General features: G+C 42.5%; 1 protein-coding gene across 4 annotated transcripts in view; it reads right to left on the bottom strand.

The window, feature by feature from the left end:
- Nucleotides 1–379: 379 nt before the first annotated feature.
- RB195_010829 (uncharacterized protein) overlaps nt 380–20,723 on the bottom strand; it is a gene marked incomplete at both ends in the record, with an annotated part of 28,562 nt that continues 8,218 nt past the window's right edge. The window contains 24 exons of one of the 4 annotated variants that reach the window (XM_064191993.1): nt 380–490; nt 1,496–1,582; nt 1,637–1,741; nt 1,795–1,871; nt 4,134–4,228; nt 4,316–4,420; nt 4,523–4,637; nt 4,747–4,833; nt 5,064–5,200; nt 5,605–5,720; nt 5,773–5,870; nt 7,000–7,177; nt 7,231–7,389; nt 7,774–7,858; nt 7,928–8,029; nt 8,082–8,163; nt 9,679–9,807; nt 11,514–11,670; nt 12,898–13,031; nt 13,273–13,416; nt 13,469–13,588; nt 16,852–16,957; nt 20,220–20,375; nt 20,434–20,562. In XM_064191993.1, the coding sequence (XP_064049575.1) occupies nt 380–490; nt 1,496–1,582; nt 1,637–1,741; nt 1,795–1,871; nt 4,134–4,228; nt 4,316–4,420; nt 4,523–4,637; nt 4,747–4,833; nt 5,064–5,200; nt 5,605–5,720; nt 5,773–5,870; nt 7,000–7,177; nt 7,231–7,389; nt 7,774–7,858; nt 7,928–8,029; nt 8,082–8,163; nt 9,679–9,807; nt 11,514–11,670; nt 12,898–13,031; nt 13,273–13,416; nt 13,469–13,588; nt 16,852–16,957; nt 20,220–20,375; nt 20,434–20,562 (2,814 nt within the window). Of the gene's footprint in view, nt 491–1,495; nt 1,583–1,636; nt 1,742–1,794; nt 1,872–4,133; nt 4,229–4,315; nt 4,421–4,522; nt 4,638–4,746; nt 4,834–5,063; nt 5,201–5,604; nt 5,721–5,772; nt 5,871–6,999; nt 7,178–7,230; nt 7,390–7,773; nt 7,859–7,927; nt 8,030–8,081; nt 8,164–9,678; nt 9,808–11,513; nt 11,671–12,897; nt 13,032–13,272; nt 13,417–13,468; nt 13,589–16,851; nt 16,958–20,219; nt 20,376–20,433; nt 20,563–20,723 lie in introns of those variants that run through there. The other 3 variants (XM_064191994.1, XM_064191992.1, XM_064191991.1) reach the window with 3 other exon arrangements.

The following is a 20,723-nucleotide window of genomic DNA, read 5'->3' as shown; positions in this document are numbered from 1 at the left end:
CTTTCCAAATGCGTATGGAATGCAAGGCAAAAAAATTCAAGTGAAAATAAAGTGCATAACATATCACACACAAGAGAACCCTCCTTAATCGGGACTAGAGTCCTTCCAGAGATCATTTACACGTAGAGGTCTCTCCAGAGTTCCTCAATCCTCACACCACTTCATGCTGCCCGTATGAGAATTCAGTTTCTGCAGCGTTATTTTAGTCGCACGACCAAAAATCGTGACATCTTCGTGATGAAAAACTGACAAGTAGCAAATTTGGCCTGGTTTTTAAGAGAAGTCGTACAAAAGACTTCATGGCGTGTGAGGAACTCTGGAGATACCTTGTCAAAACACCGATAAATTCGAGATTACGTACAGGCACTTATGATTAGCGTCACACATGGTGCACCAGCGAATCGCAGTGCTGTATTTGCTTGGCGGCCTCGTCGTCTTCAAAGCCGACCGCCGGACGAGTGTTGTTTATACTCTCGATCGCAGCCCTCAGCTAAATACACGTCATCATTTCTGAGTGAAACACTGGAAGAAGAAACTATGAGCTCTTTTTTAGATGGTGCCACACGCGATAATCACATGGTTACATCTCTGAGAGTCACAACATCAACAACAACATCAGTCAACATCACAACAGGAATTGAGTCTTGTTGGAGAAGACAAATTTTACTGAGCTCTTGACGCGCTTCAAAGTGCATCAAAACTTCTATCCCCAATAGGATCTCTCCTTACTTTTCTGATAGAAGGTGCAAAAATCCAAAAAAGTTGTGGTCTTGATCCCTTCTTTGTTGTTTGAAAACTTCATTAAAGACGACTTCATACGCCAACGCAAAAACAAGAAGAGTGTTGGGATTTTGTAAAGGATGGTTAGATGAGATGCTGGAATTTAAACGTCGCGTTTTTGTCAAGCAGTTTTGTTTGTTGCTTTTTTCTTCCTTAAAATTCTATGCAATCCAGAACATTATAAATAGCATGAGACTTTTTGCACGTTAGGGATGAAGAATAAAGTGAACTGCAACAGTCAATCCGTTTGGGATGCGCCAAAGCGTTCACTTCAACCAAAAATTGTTTGAGATTTACGAACGCATGAATCTCGGTTCAGTTTAAGTTCATCGAGTTCAACGCACGATAAGCTGAACTCTCCGATAGAAATCCTTCGATAGAAATCGAAGAGTTCAACATATCGTGCGCTGAACTCTTCGATAGAAGGATTTCTAACAATTAAACTGTTCAGCTCAGGGTGTCATTCACTACATAAGTAACATTCGCCCGGTGCAGTATCGCATACTCACCCAACTGTTAGGAATTCCCACTTTACTAGTTGGGGTGGCGATATAAGTGTAAGATGAAGCATAGTGGAATAAGCAAAATGCGCAAAATTATGTGATTTGATCAAGCTCTTAACTAAACTGTGAGGAAGGAGAATTAAATAGTGATTCCCTAATTCCTTATGTCCCCCCTTATGTTTGTGCAGCAGAGCGGGAAACACCAAACACACCTCTTTAAAGGAGACAACTCCTACCAAACGGCCGAGTTTCGTCACGTATGCTCGTCGCAGCCCCAGCAGGGAAAAAACGGAGTGAATCTGGAACAGGGAGCAGTTCTAGACTGAAAAAACATGTCAGAATCCTTGCAGTACCTTGAAAATAGAGGTGTTCTCAACGATTTGGAATGGAGCCGAGTCAATGTGGATGGATTGTAGATCCACAACATTGTTCAACTGCTCTATTTCCCATTTAGCGCGCTGGTAAAAGTGAAATTTACAAAATAAGAAGTGAGAAAATTGAAGAGAATTACATCTTCTCCGTATAGGTCGATAGCTCCTTTCTTGTATTTCTGGAGTGTAAGTCGGTGAAGAGAGCGGTGCAAAATATCTGAACAGATTCTTTCTGTACTGCCTAAACGAACATCCACAAAAGCAGTAAAGACCAACAAGAACTCCAGATGCCATCATTTTTGTAAATCTAGAGTGAAGTTAACCTTATGTAGTTGGGGCTATGGATTCTGTATTTTGCAATCTTTGAGAAAATTGGGCTATGAGGCACTTTGCAAAATCACGGTTGGTGGGAGCATTCAGTGCACTGAAATTTCAGTCACGAACAACACATACTCCTCGGGTTACGGAAAAGTTCTTTCTCTGCTGTGAAATATGGAGTTTACGGGAGAGGTGGGGAGCGAGATGAGTCAAGTGTCGGTGTCAGCAGTCGGGCTCACGAGCGAGAACCGGGGAGGTTGAATGTCTTCACGACGACCTTTCTTTTCCAGAACAGTTACTAGCCGTTTTCATGGTACTTTTCACAGGATGACGCGCTCTCATCCAACCTTTGTTCCCACTCTTCGAAACATCTCTAAACCTCGTCAGTTTGAGTTTCCTTCACTATTTGATCGGTCACTTTGTGAATCCATTAGGGACTCAAAAAGATGAATAGGCTCCAAAGGCTTGAAATGTAAGCCAATATAATAATAGCCGTGTTAAATGCGCCAGATACGTCATCTGAAGCAAGTGAGTCCGATTTTCTTTGTTCTATTGGATTCCTGAAAAAGTAATGGTCAACTTTGCAATGGTGTAGCTGGCCTGAAACTTAACCTCACCAGTGGAAATGTGCTCCACCAGAATCAACGTATTTTGCAGTCGAGCTGCTCACTGTGGTAGCAGTACGTGTTGGGGCCGGTACCTAAGCCAGATTATCATCGGTGACCTGGTGGCTCTGCTTTCAGCAGATGCAATCAGGGATCTGAGTCATTTTCTTGGGAGGATAAGACCTGTATGGCTAACACCGTTATGCAGCGAAATTTTCTCAAATATTGAGAACAAACATCCGCCTTGAAGCGTTGATTTGCTGGTAGCTGTCAATTGGACGCCAACCCCACTCCCCTCCCACTACTACGATGTTTGCGTGCACCGTTTGCTACGTTGTCGAAAACACGGATTCACAATGGCTGTGAAGAGTGACTGCAACATCCAGGCGGAGTATCAACGTCGAATGATGTAAGCCGCCGAGGTGCGATTTTGTGCGACTGCGTTCAGGAGTCGCGGACTCACACTCCGTAAGTGCTCATACACTTACCGAAACCGCTGGGGGCTCAACAAGGACACCTGTCATGATGAACCGAATACGTTGGTGTCCAAGAAACCAAGGCACCAGGCGGTATCAGTTTCTGAGTTGATGCGTATGCAAAGGTTTCACGCGAATAACAGTCAGATTCTGAAAATGGCGGAAGAGATATTCAGCGAAGAAGACGCGCTGAAGCCAATTCGACATTGGACTCCTTAAAGGCATCACCCCACGAATCTGAGGTGGTGCAGATTTCAGGTGGAGTATTCGTATACGAGATGGGAGACTACGGAGAGGAGGGTGATTCCGTCCATTTCTTCCTAACTGCCGTAAAAACGGCGCGGAAGATACGGCTTCATTCGTTTTGGCGCACCATTTTGTACAAGAGGTTCGATTGGAGCGCGCCAGTCTTGTGCGGCGCCGCATCTTTCGGGCCGTTTTTTACGGCAATTAGAAAGAAATGGACGGAATCACCCCCCTCTCCGTAGTCTCCCATCCCGTATACGAATACTCCACCTGAAATCTGCACCACCTCAGATTCGTGGGGTGATGCCTTTAAGTGCATTCCTGCAGTCGTCCCACACCGCTAACCATTAAGTAAAAGCTACGAATCTATTTTTTCGCCCTATCGTGATGTATATCGTGTACCTTCTCGAAATGACAGTACGCCCTTCCCTTACGCTTTCTCTCCTTATTTTCTAATATATTTTCTTACCTTTTACACTCTCAGTTGGATTCTATTCTTTTATTTCCTAATTGTCTTTTTGTTTCTCTTCATTCCTCTTCATTCTCATTGTGAGAGGACCAGTAAATGATGTCACTCATGAGTGTGAAGGGAATGCAAATCTTTTCGTTTCGCTAGTTTTTTGCCTAATCGTATCCACCAGATTGGCTAGAATTGAGCCAGTCACAACGTAAGTCCATGAAGGAGCGGGCATAAATCCTCTGCGGTCTAGAGCTTTATTTGCAGAAACAAGCACAACTACATCACATTTTAAACCTCGCCATCTTATCCGCAAATCAACTTTAATGGTGTAGTAATCGGTACACGGATGAAAACAGGAAAGGCGCTTAACGTACTTTTCAGAGAAGACTTCCGTTCCTCAACAAGACAGTCGTTCGACCGCAGTCCTCTCTCCACTTCACATGCTGTTGCGACCACTCTGTCACATTCGCTGAACCACCTCATAAGCAAACGAAATCTGAGCTGATAGTGGTGCTCTGTCGAGGTAGAGGGATATGGGGACGGAACAGCCCGTTACCTGCACGAACCGTCTGCGCCCACACAGTGCAGCAGCTTCGAGCAATCGCTGTCCATTCCACGAGTGAGCTTCTCTTCTTTAGGTGGCTGCTGATTCGACGCTTTCCTTAACGAATCAAATACTAAAGCGCACTAGCCTTTTTCTTCCCAAAGCATTCTTAATTGTGGACCGTCTGGGATAGCTTTTAGCAAGCCGAAAATCGCAAACCTTCTGGAAGTTAACTGCTTATTTGACTCATTGTCATTGTGAAACTCGACCGAAGTGCTCGACTCATTCCTGTATTCCGGAGAAAAGATTGTACTACGTAAACGTTTAATAGCGTCTGAAAAGATAAACTAATGGGGCCACCTCCTTCATCGGAAGGGAAACCCAAAAGCCCCTTTGAAGGACTTCCCCGCCGTTGCACAGCCAGTTAATTCCAAGGAGCTTACTCATTTGACGTGCTCGATTTCCTATTTTCCCTTCGATCAAGTCGCTAAGCACTTTCCTGCTGACAGATCCAAGAAGAATTCGCGAATCTGAAAAAACGAAGTTTGAGAAAAAAGTTGAAGAGTTGCGAAAAGAAACGATTTTCTAGAGTCATATCTACGTTATAGGCCGACACGACTTGTCAAAGACGGTAGGATACTGTTATAATATTAAGAAACCACTATCAGATTTGTTTCTTCCTCACTACGGTTAAGACACTGTTCTTATATCTCCTAAAAAGCGTATATGAGGGTTTGCAACTCTACAGCTGTCTACCAACCTTGATCCAGCACTACTGGGAACGATCGCAATCGTCTGTTTTCCTCTATGACCGTCTTCATTTGATAATACGTCATGCCCTTCCAGATAACCTTCACGTCAGTCACCATGATCTGTTCAGCGACGATTGTATGGAATCTAAATGAGTAATCGCCTCCTATGTGTGAGAGTCAATTGATCGGATATGATCGACATTTTTAGGTCAAGCGAACCCGTACAGGCTGCGCAGCCTGCATCCACTACACGGATAGCGCAACTGTAATGCTTTCGCAGCTTTCTTCCTATGCAGCGAGGTCCATTTGCTCACTGCATCACTTAACTTTTGTGTGGAGTTCTCGTGGAGATTTTTTGTTTTGGTAGAATGGAGAAGGGTTTTCTAAAGCTTATGTCAATGAGCGATGGTACTAATCTTTCTTGGTCGCGACGAAAATTGCCGCAACCTCGAGCAAAGATTCAGGGGTATATTCGCAAAATATTACACAGAAGAGATATATAAAGGTAGATTATCACAAATATGAAAATAGACCAAAATCCAGACATACTCATGAGAAAAATGCGACAGTTCGGGGAGATAAGGTAGCTCCTTAGTCAGGATAATACTGTCGTAGATTGATGGCTGGAAGTAAGAGCAGACGATGTTAGCGATGAGAACAGCGATCTACAAAGAAAATAAACTCCGTGATTTCACTTTGTCGTACGTGGTACCGTACCATAACAGGCAGGATGTGCATTAGTTGCCCAGTCAGCTCGAATACGATGACTGCAACGGAGATCGTGTGGGTGACGGACCCGCAAAATGAAGCAGCACCTAAACCAAAGCATACTTTAGGGGGACTCAAGGGTATTCAGTTAAAACACCGTTTAGGTATTTTAAGGGCACACAAACGAAATTTCTATATATTGCTCGTTTCTGTCTAGCATTTGATTTTATTCTTTTTGGATACTGTGAAGTAAAATGGGGTGAGGTCCCACGGCGTTCAATTAGGTGCGTTGCGGTACGGTACCATTACGCAATAACTTCATGTGCATCTGACAAAAGGCAGACGAGACGTTGTGCACCGCTTCGCGGTCGTGACACCTCCATGTGTTGCGTTTCATTCGCATGTACTCCTCGGAATATCTAGTTCCTCGCACTTTTGCCTCAAATTGGTAACATCCTTTCTTCAGAAATTGGAAACATGGTTGCTTGAATATTAGCTACGTACATCCACGTAATCTGTGGCAGAGCCTTGTCTTTATCGGTGTAATGAGGTCGTTCACGTCACTTCTTGTTAGCACATCGTTCTGTGACAATTCTTGAGGAAAAACAGGAGAAAAATTCATACTTTAAATAATGTCCCCTAAGTGAAACGTTATCGAAAGAACGTAGCTGCAAAATCAAATTTATTATCTCCTAAATGTGGAACTTTTAAGAAGACGACTATGAAATCTCCTTTAAATGCTTAAATTTCTTTAGAAAAGGAATGAAGAAAGTGTTGTTAGCGGAAATACAAATTTAATTTTACAGAAAATGTCACTACCATTAATTTTTATGGATCAGTGAACGAAAGCGAAGCGAGCACCACACAAGGTCCCAAGTCCGTCTCGAGCCTGGACTGATATTACCAGTTCGAGTATTCAAAAGAAAATTTGGATGTGAATTTTCACTGTATGTCCAAACAAGCTTATCACTCACTTTTTTTAATGGAAAAGCAACCAATGGCATGTTTAGAGATATCAAGATAACTTTGGAGCAAAGTGTGTGATTTTGACGTGGAGATCAGCTAACGTTGTTTCTGGGAATATTTAATTAACTGTTTTTGTTTTCTAATTTCTCTCCAAGTAGTTTTTGTTCACAATGCAGTAAGGATATGAACTACCGAGCTTGAGCTTTCACCATGATCCATCTTCTGGTATTATACAAATTTCTGAGAAGTTGCTGTACTTTCATTAATTACCTACAACAGCGTAAACACCAGGATAGATTCCCATCGTGTTGTTAGGACGAATTCCGTCTGGAAACAATAACGCCATCGATTCGCCAACCAAGCGTCCGAACGAAGCTCCAATGACGAAGACTGGCATGAAAATCCCCGCCGGTATGGGCAACGTGGATGAAACCATCGACAGCACAAACTGAATGTTATCTATTCAGCGTAGATCGAAAAGAAGTTGTGGAGAGAACTGACAAATGTAGAGGTGAACAGCGCCAACGCGAGACAGACACCCTCCGTACCGCCGCCGGCCCATTGGTCAAGGAATCCGTCTGGACAAGAGTTTTTGTGGACGTTGCTAACCGTCCATGTGCAGTTTGAAAGGAACATCCGGAGTGTTTGTGAAAACTTGTGCTGGAAATGATCTCATCCTGAATATATGAATGATTGTTAAAGGCATCACTCCACGAATCTGAGGTGGTACGGATTTCAGGTGGAGTATTCGTATACGGGGTCGTAGATTATGGACAGTGGGTGATTTCGTCCATTTCTTCCTAATTGCCGTAAAAAACGACCCGGACGATACGGCTTCGAGCGGTCCGACGCGCTATTTTCTACAACGAGTTCGATTGGAGCGCTGCAGCCTTCTGGACCTTTTTTTACGGCAATTAGAAAGAAATGGACGGAATCACCTCCCTCTCCATAATCTATGATCCCGTATGCGAATACTGGATCTGAAATCCGTTCCACCTCAGATTCGTGGGGTGCTGGTGAAAAGAATTCGAAAAGAGAAGCTACTTTTCCTGAAAGGAATTGTCCAAAGCCTTGTGGATACGTTATGGAAGCGACGGCGAACGACACAACAATGGGATAAAGCAACCACCTGCAAAAACTTGAATATAGATAGGAGGAACGTACACAACTACAAAACTTCATTGCATTCTGTACCTACTTCTCTACAACAAACTTCTTACAAAAGTTGGACTTTTTGAGGCGGAGAACGAGTGATCTGTGGCACTTGATGAACAGCGCTCCGGCGAGGCCACAGAGTAGCCTGCAAAGCAAGTTGCACTGAAAAAGTGAACAGAGAAACGGCGGAGGTATACCCAATGAAGGCGAACAGCGGCAGCTCTTCCGGAAGAAAAGAGTCATCGGGGAAACGAGTTTGACCATAGGCTCCCATTTTCACTGAAATAACTCCTTTCAGTGAAAGTAGGTTCTTTGTGCTCAAGACATTGCACAGTATCGTAATAGGAATCATTTAATTCTAATTTATAAGCTTCACTGTATGATGGGAAAAGTTTTCTGTGTAAGAAAAACGCCATAGTTCTAAGAATTCCATAAGAGTTAAGGGGACTCTTCCTTCTCCCAGTCTCTAATTTATCAAATTTCTTTCTCAGCGCGAGCCAATTGTTAACCCACCACGAAGGACCTTCAATACACTTCTCCTCTCACGTCTGACTTAAACCCGGCGCTACCTCTAAAGGATAAAGCAGAAAGTCGACGTCGTTGATCACTCTGCGTGGATGCGCCTTCAAGTTCACTTCAGAGTCGTTTCAGGTTCAGGAACGCGCGTGCAGAACGTATTATGTCGACTATCGACTTACAATGACTTGCGGCGGCGGATCGCTGTGCAAATTCATTTCTTTAAATCTTCTTAGACAAGTCTGGTGCCAATTTGTCGACCCTAAAGTAATAAAGGGCTAAGGTTGGCACCAGGTCGGTTTCAAACCATTTATTGCGCAATTGCAGCGGAACCTCTTACCGGCTGTGGTGTATCCTTCCTTGCGGTACAGCTAAAATTGCTAAAATTACTCTTTAAATGCGGTGTGTCGCAAAGTAACGATGTCGGGGTTCCCGCGCTCAAACATAAAGTTCGGAGTGGGTAGTTAAAAACTGTGTTCACTCCTACGAGGTACGTGAAAACTCGCCACAATCGTGCACGCAACGCCCCACAAACGAGCGGTCCAAAATTAATGAGTTCTCCTCAGCAGGCTATCCAAGTAAAACCGACGAATAGCTGCGGAGGAATGGGAGTGTGAACCAGGATGCGCGTCCTAATGTATCCCGCAAGAGCTGAGGCGGTCCCCACGCCATTTTCTTGGGCGACTAGGGGGAATTGAGTGGAGTCAATCTACAGGCAAACTCTACGTTTTCTCTGAAGTTTCCATACCATCCCAATTCCGTGATACGTTGGCTTTAGGACGTACGCTCTACCTAAATTCTCCGCTTGCAAGGTTTGCTCGAAATCGGTGCTCCTGGTAGGAGTTTTACATGAGAGCTACTGATTTTCCTTTATATATATGTATGCACTAGCCAAATAAGCTGTTATGGGAAATTCCTGAATAAGCAGGATCGACGTACATTAACGAGTTTGTGGATATTTTGGTTTAGTTTTCTGTTTCCATGAGAAAAAAAAGCGAGTAGGTATAAGATTCACAGAGAATCCTGACCTGGTGTTAGAGAGGGTTCGATAACTCACAGAACAGTGAGCTTTTGAGGAATGAAAGTTCTCCTGAGCGTGAATAATTGTGGTATTCAGCAGCAGCAGCAGAATCATTCCACGTTAACATGTAGGAATTATCTTTCAATACTGCTGATGCACCTACTTATGTTTATCTTCAATTTGAGTGCTGCTCTCAATATTTTGCCTCTCCTTTAGATTATAATATGAAAATGAACATATAGAATACCAGCAATCACTTTCTGATGATTTCAAGACAATCCGCACGATCCGAAAAGTGGAAGCAGCGCAAAGCGCAGCGAAAAATCCCCGCCAGTAGTTCCGGACGGCGAAGTAGGCGGACGTTACCTCGACAGAAAACAGTACACCTGCAACATTTCCTTTTAATAAGTGGAAAATAGAAGGTAGTCCTCCGAAAAAAAAAATTTACAACTGTGCTGTCAATGCAAAATTAATTTCGTCTTTTCCGCCATCCCATGACCTTTAGGCTTCTGAGCACGCTATCAATCTCATATTGATGCCTATTTATTTGTTATCAACTAATCTCCTCATATCATAACTTGCCTCTTTTCACCGTCTTCACTCTCCAAGGTGTTGGGTTGGAGAACGAATTCGTGCTTTTTCTCTTTTTTAATTTTATAAGTTCCACTTGACAAGCTAACATCTAATTATTAGTCATTGTAAAAACCAGGTTATTTTTTACCCTTCAACAATTTCTTCGATGGACTTTTTGCTCACATTTTCATTTTAGAGAAGCAGAAACCATTGCACTTCAGTGAGGTGAAAACCAGCACTTTTGGCGCATTTTTCTTCGACTTCAAACTTCTAATCACGGAACACATCTAATCACGGATTCGACAACGTTGGGATCTCATGGCCAGAAGATAGGGGTGGAGGTATAGTTTACGAATAGTGGCATCATCACGCTCAGTTCCCCTGATAGTAAAACAAAACTAGTACGAAAATGGTGGGTGAATAATTGTTGGTCATTGGTTGCATTAGTGTTCCCAACGATGCAACTTATTACACTACAGATAGTGGAACGATGGCACCGCACCGCGTCCGCAATTTAGAGGGCGGGGGAGCTCTAGCTACTTATTAGTTGCTAGTCTGGACATCCGGATATTGCTGCACTTCGAACTTCGTGTGGTGCCTTCAGTGTTCAAAAAAAAAAAAGAAAAAGAATTAAAAAGGGACATTTTTCAAATTTCTGCTACAGAACAGCGCTTCTTATTGCTCTTTCTGTCATAAATCTAAGCGCTGAATCAAAACTTTGAAATGTTCTCGTTTAAACTGTCAGTACTGCATAAAAAGAGGATTAACATTCACATCTACACTCCGCCGATACAGTTACAATTTGAACACATTGTTCGTTTTTTCTGTTCTTTATTCCCGCCAACACAGAATGATGTGAATGTCATCATTGTATTGATGGAGATAAGGACGTACGTCGGATCACCTAAACTACTAACTATGATGCATCAATCCGACGCCGTGGGACCACATCTCATCACTGCTTTGTGGGGCACATGGGTCTGTTCGACCCCGTGGGACCCGATTCATCCCATTTTACTGTTTTTCGGCGGTGTTTCCCGCGCACCTCTTCTTGGTGCCGTTTGACCCGAATTTCTAAATTTGCTGGAGTTTCGATTCACTACACACACATAGACACACGTGAAATTATACAGTATGATATCAATTTTGTCGAGAACGTTGACAACAAGAAAATTGCTCGCGTTCTATCGCTTAACAACTTGCAACGTGGGGTCACGAGGCATCAAAGGCAGTTCCCCATGCTTTTTTCTTGACTGCTCGATGGAAGTGAGTGTGGTGGACGTTCTTACCCGTTAACTACACCTTCATCCCTACCTATTCGTGTAGAGATCCCAGCATCGTTAGTTTCGTGATGCTCCACCCTTGAACTGAGGTAAACGCAAAACAGAACAGAAATCCATACTCGAAGCCAAAATATTGTTCTTTGAAATGAACAGAACGAGAAATACCTCTTACATCTTAAGGGCATAACCTTTTTTGAACGTTATAATTAAAAAGGAGTGTAGTTGACTCGACCTACCTCCAATGGGTGTGCCGAACGTGCAGGCGACGCCGACAGCGCAGCCGGCGGCGAGCATTTCGTGCGACCTCGCCTCATTTGTGTAGGGGCCTTGGTCGTCGGTCATGTAACGCGAAAGTTGACTTGCTACGGCCGAGGAAATATGCACGAACGGGCCCTGAAAACAAACAGTGCGGTTCTTCTGGGGTGCACGCGATGGCAGGTGAACGATTCGAAGTGTTCGCTTGTTGGATATGACCGGCGCTGTTTCACTTCTGCACTTTTTCTAACCTTTCAATCCACTGTCAGACTTTTCGAAAGACTCGTATGAAATGTTTGTTAGTGTAGTGTTTATAAATTAGACCACAGTAACCACTGGAATTCTTCAATCCATTGCTTTTTCTTCCTAACCTGCTCCACTTATGGCTCCTCATGGTTATATCTGCATATTAATTAAGTTGCTAAGACGAGATCTATCGACTAATTTTTGGGACCTGGGCTCTTAAAATCCAGCATTAAAGTACGTTTAGAAAGAATCAACCACGGCTACATATTAGGTTTCACTCATGAGCGACCACCTTTTAATGGCTAATGGTCTCTGAAGCGATCAACGCTGTGTTACCTCTCGCAGATATTGTTCCGAAGCTTCGAAACATTCAAGTAAAATGCAATTTTCTTTAATCCACAGACTGCGGGGATTAGTTGCTGAAAAAGTTTTCTCTATGCAATTTGCAAGAAAAGTATCTGTTGTGTGCTGGCTTCGCTTCAATTTTTCCTAACTCGAAAACCTCCTTGTTTCCACATAAATTCACAATGTTGTTTCATTCTGAAGCTGCTGGATGAGATTTCACATCCACTTAACAACTTCTAAAACGGTTTCTGATCTCTCAAATATTTGAACGTTGTTCTTTATACAATACTTCACAGATGTAGTCGGTTTTCACGGTATAAAAATAAAACAGTCTTTTTAATGTTATTTCGGAAGGTGCTTGCTCTCGCCCTTTTGAACTCTCAGCGATTTTTCGAAGTGTCAAATGTGTTAACGTTCAGAACAGAAAAAAGAATTCGGGGTGATTCAAATTTATTCATCCACAGGCTCCCCCCTCATGTATGACAGGTTGCCATCATTTTTTTACATCATCCCACGTCAAACTACCAGATACCTCGGCCCACAGGCTTAGGTATACGGCAGGGCATTGTTCGGAAGAATTGAAAAGAAGTTTGAATATGGGACTTTTTCTTTCTACGAAACAATCAAAACGTGGCGCTACAACCTTCCCTCTTCTATCGCTTTCCCCTTCATCTGAAAACTTGAAGCAAAAAGATGACAAAAACACTTTTCGGGTTCAAGTAAAACGTTTCCTACTTTATACATAAAACTCTGGTATTTGCACTTAAGACTCACTTCTTTCCCTAACGGCAAACCACTTCCAAGAGAGAGTGTGAGACCGATCATCTTGCATATTAGAGTTCGGAACGAGAGATATTCTTTAAGTATGAAACCGCGCATAATAGTTTTCAATTCCGGAATTCCTGAACCTGCAAATGCATGACATTTGACAAGATGAATCTTCACGTTTTAAGCGGTTAGTTTCTTGCAAAAAATTTTTTAAGAAGCAAGATCAGAGGATTGTAACTTTTTCCGGACAACACGCCAATGTGAGCTGTGAGTCACGAGTGCGTTCAAATGAAAAGAGTGCTCTTATGCTGTGCTCAGATTTTCGGAAGTTGCTCAGACGGCATTCGTTTCAAAAAGCAGTCATCTGAGATTGATTCGTACCAATAGTTTGAGGTGATACGTAATGTGCCAGAACAGCTGAGCTCATCACCAGGATCACTGCGTATCCAGTCCAAACGAAGAACGGGAAAGCATGATGATGCTCGGATTCGACCGCTACCGCAAAGTCGTACGTGGTCGTGTGCCCTGAAGGGTTCAGCATCCTATTCAGCTCCGTAAAGAAGAAGGTGAGACTCACACTCTAATAGTCGTTCAATGGCAGTCTCCATCACCAATGAACACAATGCCGTGGATACTCCAAGCAAGCCCAGGTAGATCCAGTCGTCGGATATGGATCGAAAGACGCGTTGAACCAGCTCTCAAAGCACTTACATCGCTTTTCGTTTAAAAATGAAACAGATGAATAACCTTATATAGCAGGTGCAGAAAGTATTAACAAATCAACGCTGCTCGTAGTGAAAGTCAGGAAAAAACTCCACATAAGGGAAGAGCAAGTCCCCATTCGGATGAAACAATTCTGCTTCTCTTACCGATTCAACTCTGGCTCTCGACATCCGTGCGTCACGTAAGGCACGTCGCTTTGATATGCGTGCAGACGTCCTCACACCCATCAACAAAAACACGTTGCTCACTACTTACTAAGGACTCCACCGGACGTTACCAGGTCTCGACATCATTCCAATCAACTTTTTCCGCATTGTTGACATCTATTCGGTCACGAAATGAGTCGTGATCCTTCCTTTTTTTTCGAAATTAAAGGAACAAATAGAAGTAAGAAATATTCTCAAAATTTTATACACAGTTCGGATGGGAATTTCTCGGTCTACAAGAAGTTACTCTTGTGACTTTGTATCCTATTACCTCTTGCTTTTTCACATCATTGGAGTGTCAGGGGGCAAATTTTCTAAACCATTTCTTTTTTTGCATTTAATCAGGATGGACAAAGCCGTTGAAGTTGAGATTGCCGTTATGGATGGAGAGGTAGCAGTTTTTCGAAACAGCGCACGCATTCATCTCCACGCTTCAAAATTACTAATTTTGAATTCGAAAACGGATTAAACATCGATCGATTCAGATGTCGCAAAGTGATGAAAAATTCGTTTTTTCTGTTTTTTTTTTCAGCATAAAAATAACTGCAAATTAATGGCCAGTGAACACTCCACTGTTGTCGTCGCCACAGTTTCCAACAGCTTCCAACTATTGAATAGTTTTTTGATGTTACTTGTTGTTTTTTCATGATTTTGTTTATTTCCTGTCTTACAAGTTTTTTTAGCTCCTTTTTAAAATTACCCATGCCTCATTTGATCCCCTCTATGCGAAGTAAAAATCTCGAAAGTAGTTCCGTTGGCCTTGATCACGATTTATTGCAAAAATCACCACGATTGATTCTAAAAATCACAACGATTGATTGTAAAAAACCGAAGGTATCGAAAATTCTCAGTTTTGTCTATCCGACACCCCATTTTACTGATCTAAGAAACCAAGAATGAATGAAATCAAAAAAAGAGCATACGATCTCTCGGATTAAAAATCTTTTCGATATGTAATACCTTGCCAATACCTTTCATTTGTATTTGCATTTTTCATTTTGAAATGAAAAACGCTCGCGACTTATTCTTTACCAGTCTGAGCGTACGGCTAAAGCCGGACTTCAGACTTTTGTGGTGTTTGCTTCGCTCACCTTCAATGATCAACGAAAATTAATATTAGTGTTATTAGTTCTATAAAATAAGGCTTGTGTGTCTCCAACAATCTTTCCTTCTTTTTTTATATTATAACTAAAAGCGAAAGATTTCATAGTCTTCTTTCTAAAAGCGTCAGATCAATATACTATAGACAAAATTTAAAAGCATTATGCTCTTTAAAATTTAAAAGCTCGAAATATGGGTTTTCCTCCTGCTCTCTATAAACAGCTGTCAAAAAATGATGTTCTGGCATAAAATGACGTGAAAGACATCATCCTACTGATAAAGAAAACGTTCCACGTCAGATCACATAAACATCCTGCTACTATTTAAGCAGCCGTTTGCATGCGTGTTTCCACTTTCTGAGAACAAACTTGAGGCGAACGAAGAAGGAAATAGGCACGCGGGGGAGTCATAAAGGTGAAAAGCAAAGCGCCCAGTGGCCACGGCTATGAAACGGCTGCAACCATCTATCTTTTGAAGTTATTGCGGTGGACCCGTCACACTCCATAGTGTAGCTGCCTGGGGCACCAATCCGACGCCGGTGGACCCTGCACAACCCCTTTTCGAATTTCGTGAAACACACACAAGTGACAGAATAATCCCGTTATGATATTTTAGTCACAATTTTTTTCTCAACCCAATCTGAAGAACTGTCACAAAAATGGACTTCAAACATTCCGCGAAATCTACAACTTCCCGTTTTGATTTTTTTTTTGAATAAAATTTTACCCGCAATTGGAAAGCAACATCTTTCCTCGTCAGTCAAGTCTTCCATTTCCCTTTGCTTTTTTTCCGAGAAACCATTATCAATCTTGAAGCCGGTAATATGGAGGAACACCTCATTAATAAAGTGTTTTACCAGTTTTGTTCACGTGCAAATCACTCAAACTGTTGAAGACTTTTTTCTCAGAAAAAGATGATTTGAGACGTTTTCTGCGGCGGATATCAATCTTCGGCAGAATCATGAGATGATCGAGGCAAAACTCATCTCAGCTTCCTTCTTGACCTTTAAGAGAATGATTAATTTCAAAAAAAGCCATAGGAACAAAACCAAAAGGAAACCAACGAAGTTGTTTGCACAGCATTCACAGTGTGTTTATGCAGTGTTACATTGCTCATTTAACATTCTTCAGTCCTAATGAGAAATCGCGCAGTCTGATTCCAGAACAGCCGGCCATTTCGTGGACTGCCTCAAAAAAAGGTCAGTTTCTTTGCGAGTGTTGATTAAAGACATTCTATAGGTGTTTTCGGTGACGCACAGGCGTTCCCTCCCGATTTTCCAGCATGGCACGTACGTGCGTGGCGAACCTCTGATTTATCGCCATGAGGTGTCGAAGATTTAAGATTTATTAAGAGAAACCTCGCATCTCCAACTTCGTATGATTTGTTCTGTGCTGGTGGCTGTAGCGAAGATTTTCACCCAAATAATCTCATCCAACAATCCGAGGATACTTTGAATGAATGCTGCTCTTTTCTCGTTCTTCTAGTTCACAACCTTCGCTGTACAGTTCGATTCCTCTATGGTTTTTCCCTGTTTTTCACCCCACATTTTTTTCTACGCTTTCTTCAGTGGCTTTGCCGCAAGAAACATCTTCTAAGGTCGAGTAAACGTCGCAGAAGAGAACGTGATAAGTTTTTGCAAAAGTAAACAAGAGGAGTGGCTGAAAAACAAAATGCTGCTAAGTGGAGAGAGAGGAGGACAGGAATTAGACCAAAGTAGAGAAAGAGAGGAAAGAAAGCTCCAAGGAGATAAGAGTGGATCGATGGCTTGAAGACTTCTCTTTCTTTGAAGAAGAAAGGATGGTTTCTGATCCCGCAGCTGTGATCACTGTTTCAAAAGTAACAGCATGCTATGTATCTACGGAAGAGTAGCGGGAAAATTTTCAGTGCTCAGAATCTGATCTTCTAGGCGAATAGAACGTAAAAAACTCACTTGTTCTTTTCGTTTTGCGTGGTGGACTGTTAATGATGGAGAGGCTGGAGATGGTGGTGTATGGCATGAAGCGCTCTGTTTCGCTGCCATCAACCTCGTCAGAACCCTGTGCGAACAAGAGATTTTCCTAAAAACCACAAAGAGACTTGTACAAAACCTAAAGAATCCACTTTAGATGTCCACGATGCTGACCATTACTTTCCCACGTATTACTTATGCGACCTAAAAAGAGGGCAAAAAATTTTTTGAATAGTTGCTTACTTATATTTTATCTTCCGTCGATACTAACGAACTGTCCATTGTTCACTGACGGTCACACTCTCTCTAAAGGTGTGACAGACGGAATTTTTTGAGGGTTAGATGGTAAATGGTGTAAAAGTGACGAATCCAATTGTAAATGCAAAGGAGCGAAGTGTATGGCGGAAGAATCGACAGACAATTTGGTCGATGCTGCTTTGTGGATATCGTGCGAATATCGCGATATCGTACGTCAGCATTGAGGTTCAACTCGAGTTCTTAGCCGAGAATGATCGATTCCTCTTAAAAATGTCCTCATTATACACGAGTCTGAGATCGACACCACTGACATGGTCTACGTAGTCACCTCCAAAGTGCTGAATTTTGACACAAACGCTACCCCACCCGAAGTCTACCGTAACCCGAACATGTGCGGCGTGTTAGACTCGCTTCAGAAAGGAGTTCGTAACTCTTGCATAGGAGCACCAAGATTACAATGTTTGGGCACGAAGCACCTAGCTACAGATTAGGAGGCCGGACAGACATGTGGATCTGCCAACTTTGCTTTAGAGGCTCGCGATTCCTCAGTTATGCTAAGCCTACCAAAGTTATTGTTAATGTTTAATTTAAACTGACTTTTTTGCATGAATTAGAAGCTCCTGCTCAAAGAATGTAGCTCAGATCAGAATGTAGCACAGAAAACTAACTTTTGACCGGAAGTTCCTTGATGTTTCTCCAAAAAATTGGTTGAAGTGATGCTTTGATCGTTACCGGAGAAAACGAAAACAGGCAGGGACGTCAACCTCCCTTCTGCTTCCCATCACTTCTGAAGATTTTTAGAAACAGTGAAGTAGTGGAAGCGGAAGAGGAAAGTTCCACATTTTATCAAATACGACCACGAGGAACTTATGAGAGCAAGGTAGTAGCAACTGGTAATATTCCACCTCTGTTATTCTTCCGGTGTTGAGAGAAACTCCATCGTGAAGATAACTAGGTTATTACAGTGGTTCATAAAGTTCATACGCGCAGTTTCTACACATTTATAATTTTTTTATAATTTTTAAAAGAGCAAAGACGTTTAGGTGAAACAAACTGCGTAATGTGTAGCAAAATCCTAACTTTTACCTGGAACACTGCAACGTTTCACACCCACGTTTCTTTGAAAATCAGTTGCCGAAGGGAGCAATAATGCATTCCAGCATGAAGCAATGTCCGATCTCTGCTGGGATCTGGACTTGGCCACTCGAACCGAGGTCAAGCAAAGCCATCGAGAGAAGGAGTGAAAAATTCCTGGGTACTGGGGCACAGCTTACTTCGCCGAAATTTCTGGACATCCCACGACTAGTGCCGTTCTGGTCACCTGAATATGGAAATGTACGCGAGATCTATAGGGAAGATCCAAAACAGCGGATAGTTTCGGAGAGATGAGACATTCCAGATGAAGTGGAAAAACCCAAAGTTCTCGGAACATTATGCAGTTTGTTTCGGATAAATATGTGTGTCCGTTTAAAAACTATAATATAAACATTTAAGATCGCTGCAAGACTTTATGCTTCCATGACCCCTACGCATTCGCTGGTTTTTCCAAGCAAACGGGAGCAGAGAATATGCATGATCGTAACTGTGACCGTTTGAAAATCTCAAAAGAAATCATCTCCGTTCAGGAGCGACGGACTTGCAGAAGTGCACTTTTTGATAGCTGACACGAATGGAAGCCTGAGACGGAGAGAAAGACATCTATCGTAGCTCTTTGTTCAGCGTCCATCTGCTTCAGAATGAAAACGATGTAACATAATAACAAGAGGAATAATGTGGCGAGGCTCTTCGTGAATTCACCTATCTTTCGCTACAGAAAGACGAAAATTTGAGCCATTGTTCCTCACAAACTTCTTCCGCCACGCCTTTAAAGTGAATTTCTCTAGGAAACTACCCAGAAAATGTAGGGTTTCGACGACGAGGAAATGTTGGTGTGCGCCTGAAAGTCTCCTTCAGTAAACTTAATCTACTTACCTGAACTAGTTCAAGAAAATCGAATAAAACAATTCCTCTTTCGCAATGTTGCGCCTTCTTTCAAGCGCACCCAATTGAATTAAGTGACTAGTTAGACAAAAAAGACAAGAAGAGTGACACTATTCGTCGCGGATGAAGGCAGGCAGTCAGAATAAAAGAAGAAAATTAAGGGGGCATTTTTATGCTCGGTTTGTTTATTAGTTTTTTTTTATTTGCCACATGTGTCTAGATAAACGATCAGTGTCCCAGTCCCCACTCGGACGACATGCAGAGTGAAATCTTGCTTGCTCACTTTGACTGAATCACTTAGTGTGGCTCAGGTCAGCCCTATAGACGTTTGGGCAATTGAACCTCAGAATTAGTCTCGACGTCAAAGAAACTTCAAATCACTGCTCCTATCACTGCTGAAGCTATCACTTTTACTTGTCCTACAACATACCGTCGTTCCTTCTTGCTTCCTACGGTTATAGAGTCTTTACTCTTCAGTTTTAAATGAACATTCGTGTTGAGAACAGACGACCTATTCAGGGTTTCTTTTTTAAAAGAAAAGTTCAATTTGAAATATTCCGGATCTAATGCTGCTCTTTTTACTTCCTATGCACCTTTTCTAACTATCATTTCCATGAATTCTTCTGCAAATCTGTTTTAATAAATTCCGTGTGTTTTTCTGTTCTTCTTCTCCTTCTCTGGATGCACCATTTATAGGAGGCATGGTTAAACGAATGTACGAGAAAGTCGAATAATTTCTCCTCAACGAACTAAAGAATAACTAAGGCTCTATCTTGATGATATTTAGCTAACGAAGAGATCGTCGTTCCCAACGAAGGTTAGGTTGATATCAAACATTACTAAACATAAACACAACTACATTTCAAATAGTCGTTTCTGGCGAGGAACTTTCTCGGAGATTCCGGGACTTTATGAATAGCTTTCGAAGAGACCCTCAGAAGGCTTCAGCTCGACTTCGCGTCGGCATCTCAGCATCGTTCCGAGAGCAGATTAAGGACATAAGGGTGGAAACAACTACGCCGTAAAAGAAAACCTCACAAAAGAAAATTCAGACAAGTAAAAATAAAGAAAAATCTGGAGCTAGCTTAAATGCAAACCATCTACGAACTCACAATTCTGAACATGGCCGTCCTTTTGTGGGGAGAGGACGCGGAGGAGTCGCTGGGGGAGCACACCATCAGCGGCGAGTGCAGTGGACAAAGTTCCTGACCGATGTCGTCGAATCGATGTCGTGGGGAATTTGACGTCGACGATCTGCACTTGGTCGGCTACAGTTGTCAATAGCGGACACGAACACAACAACGGAGCGATGATGTATGCATTTACCGTGCCATCTAACACCGTCAGACCATTGCAGTCGCCAGCGAACTGAGCAGAACTTTCAAATTGTGATGGTGCCAAACGGGCGCGAGCAATACATGAATCAACACCATCGTAGTCATACAACGTTCGCATAGGAGAGAACGTGAAAAAACACATCACGTTAAGGTCTAATGTGCAGTCAGGCCTGAACTCCGTTTCTAAGCGCTCTGAAAGACGGGACAGAATCGCGGCACTTTCGGTTTTTCAGAGGAAGATGCGCTAGGAGGTAGAAATCGCACCAGAGGAGCAACAAA

The sequence above is a fragment of the Necator americanus genome, chromosome III (assembly GCF_031761385.1).
Source record: "Necator americanus strain Aroian chromosome III, whole genome shotgun sequence".
NCBI classification, from domain to species: Eukaryota; Metazoa; Nematoda; class Chromadorea; order Rhabditida; family Ancylostomatidae; genus Necator; species Necator americanus.
Note: the sequence above shows the minus strand (reverse complement) of the source record. Positions and strands in the feature narration are given on the sequence as shown.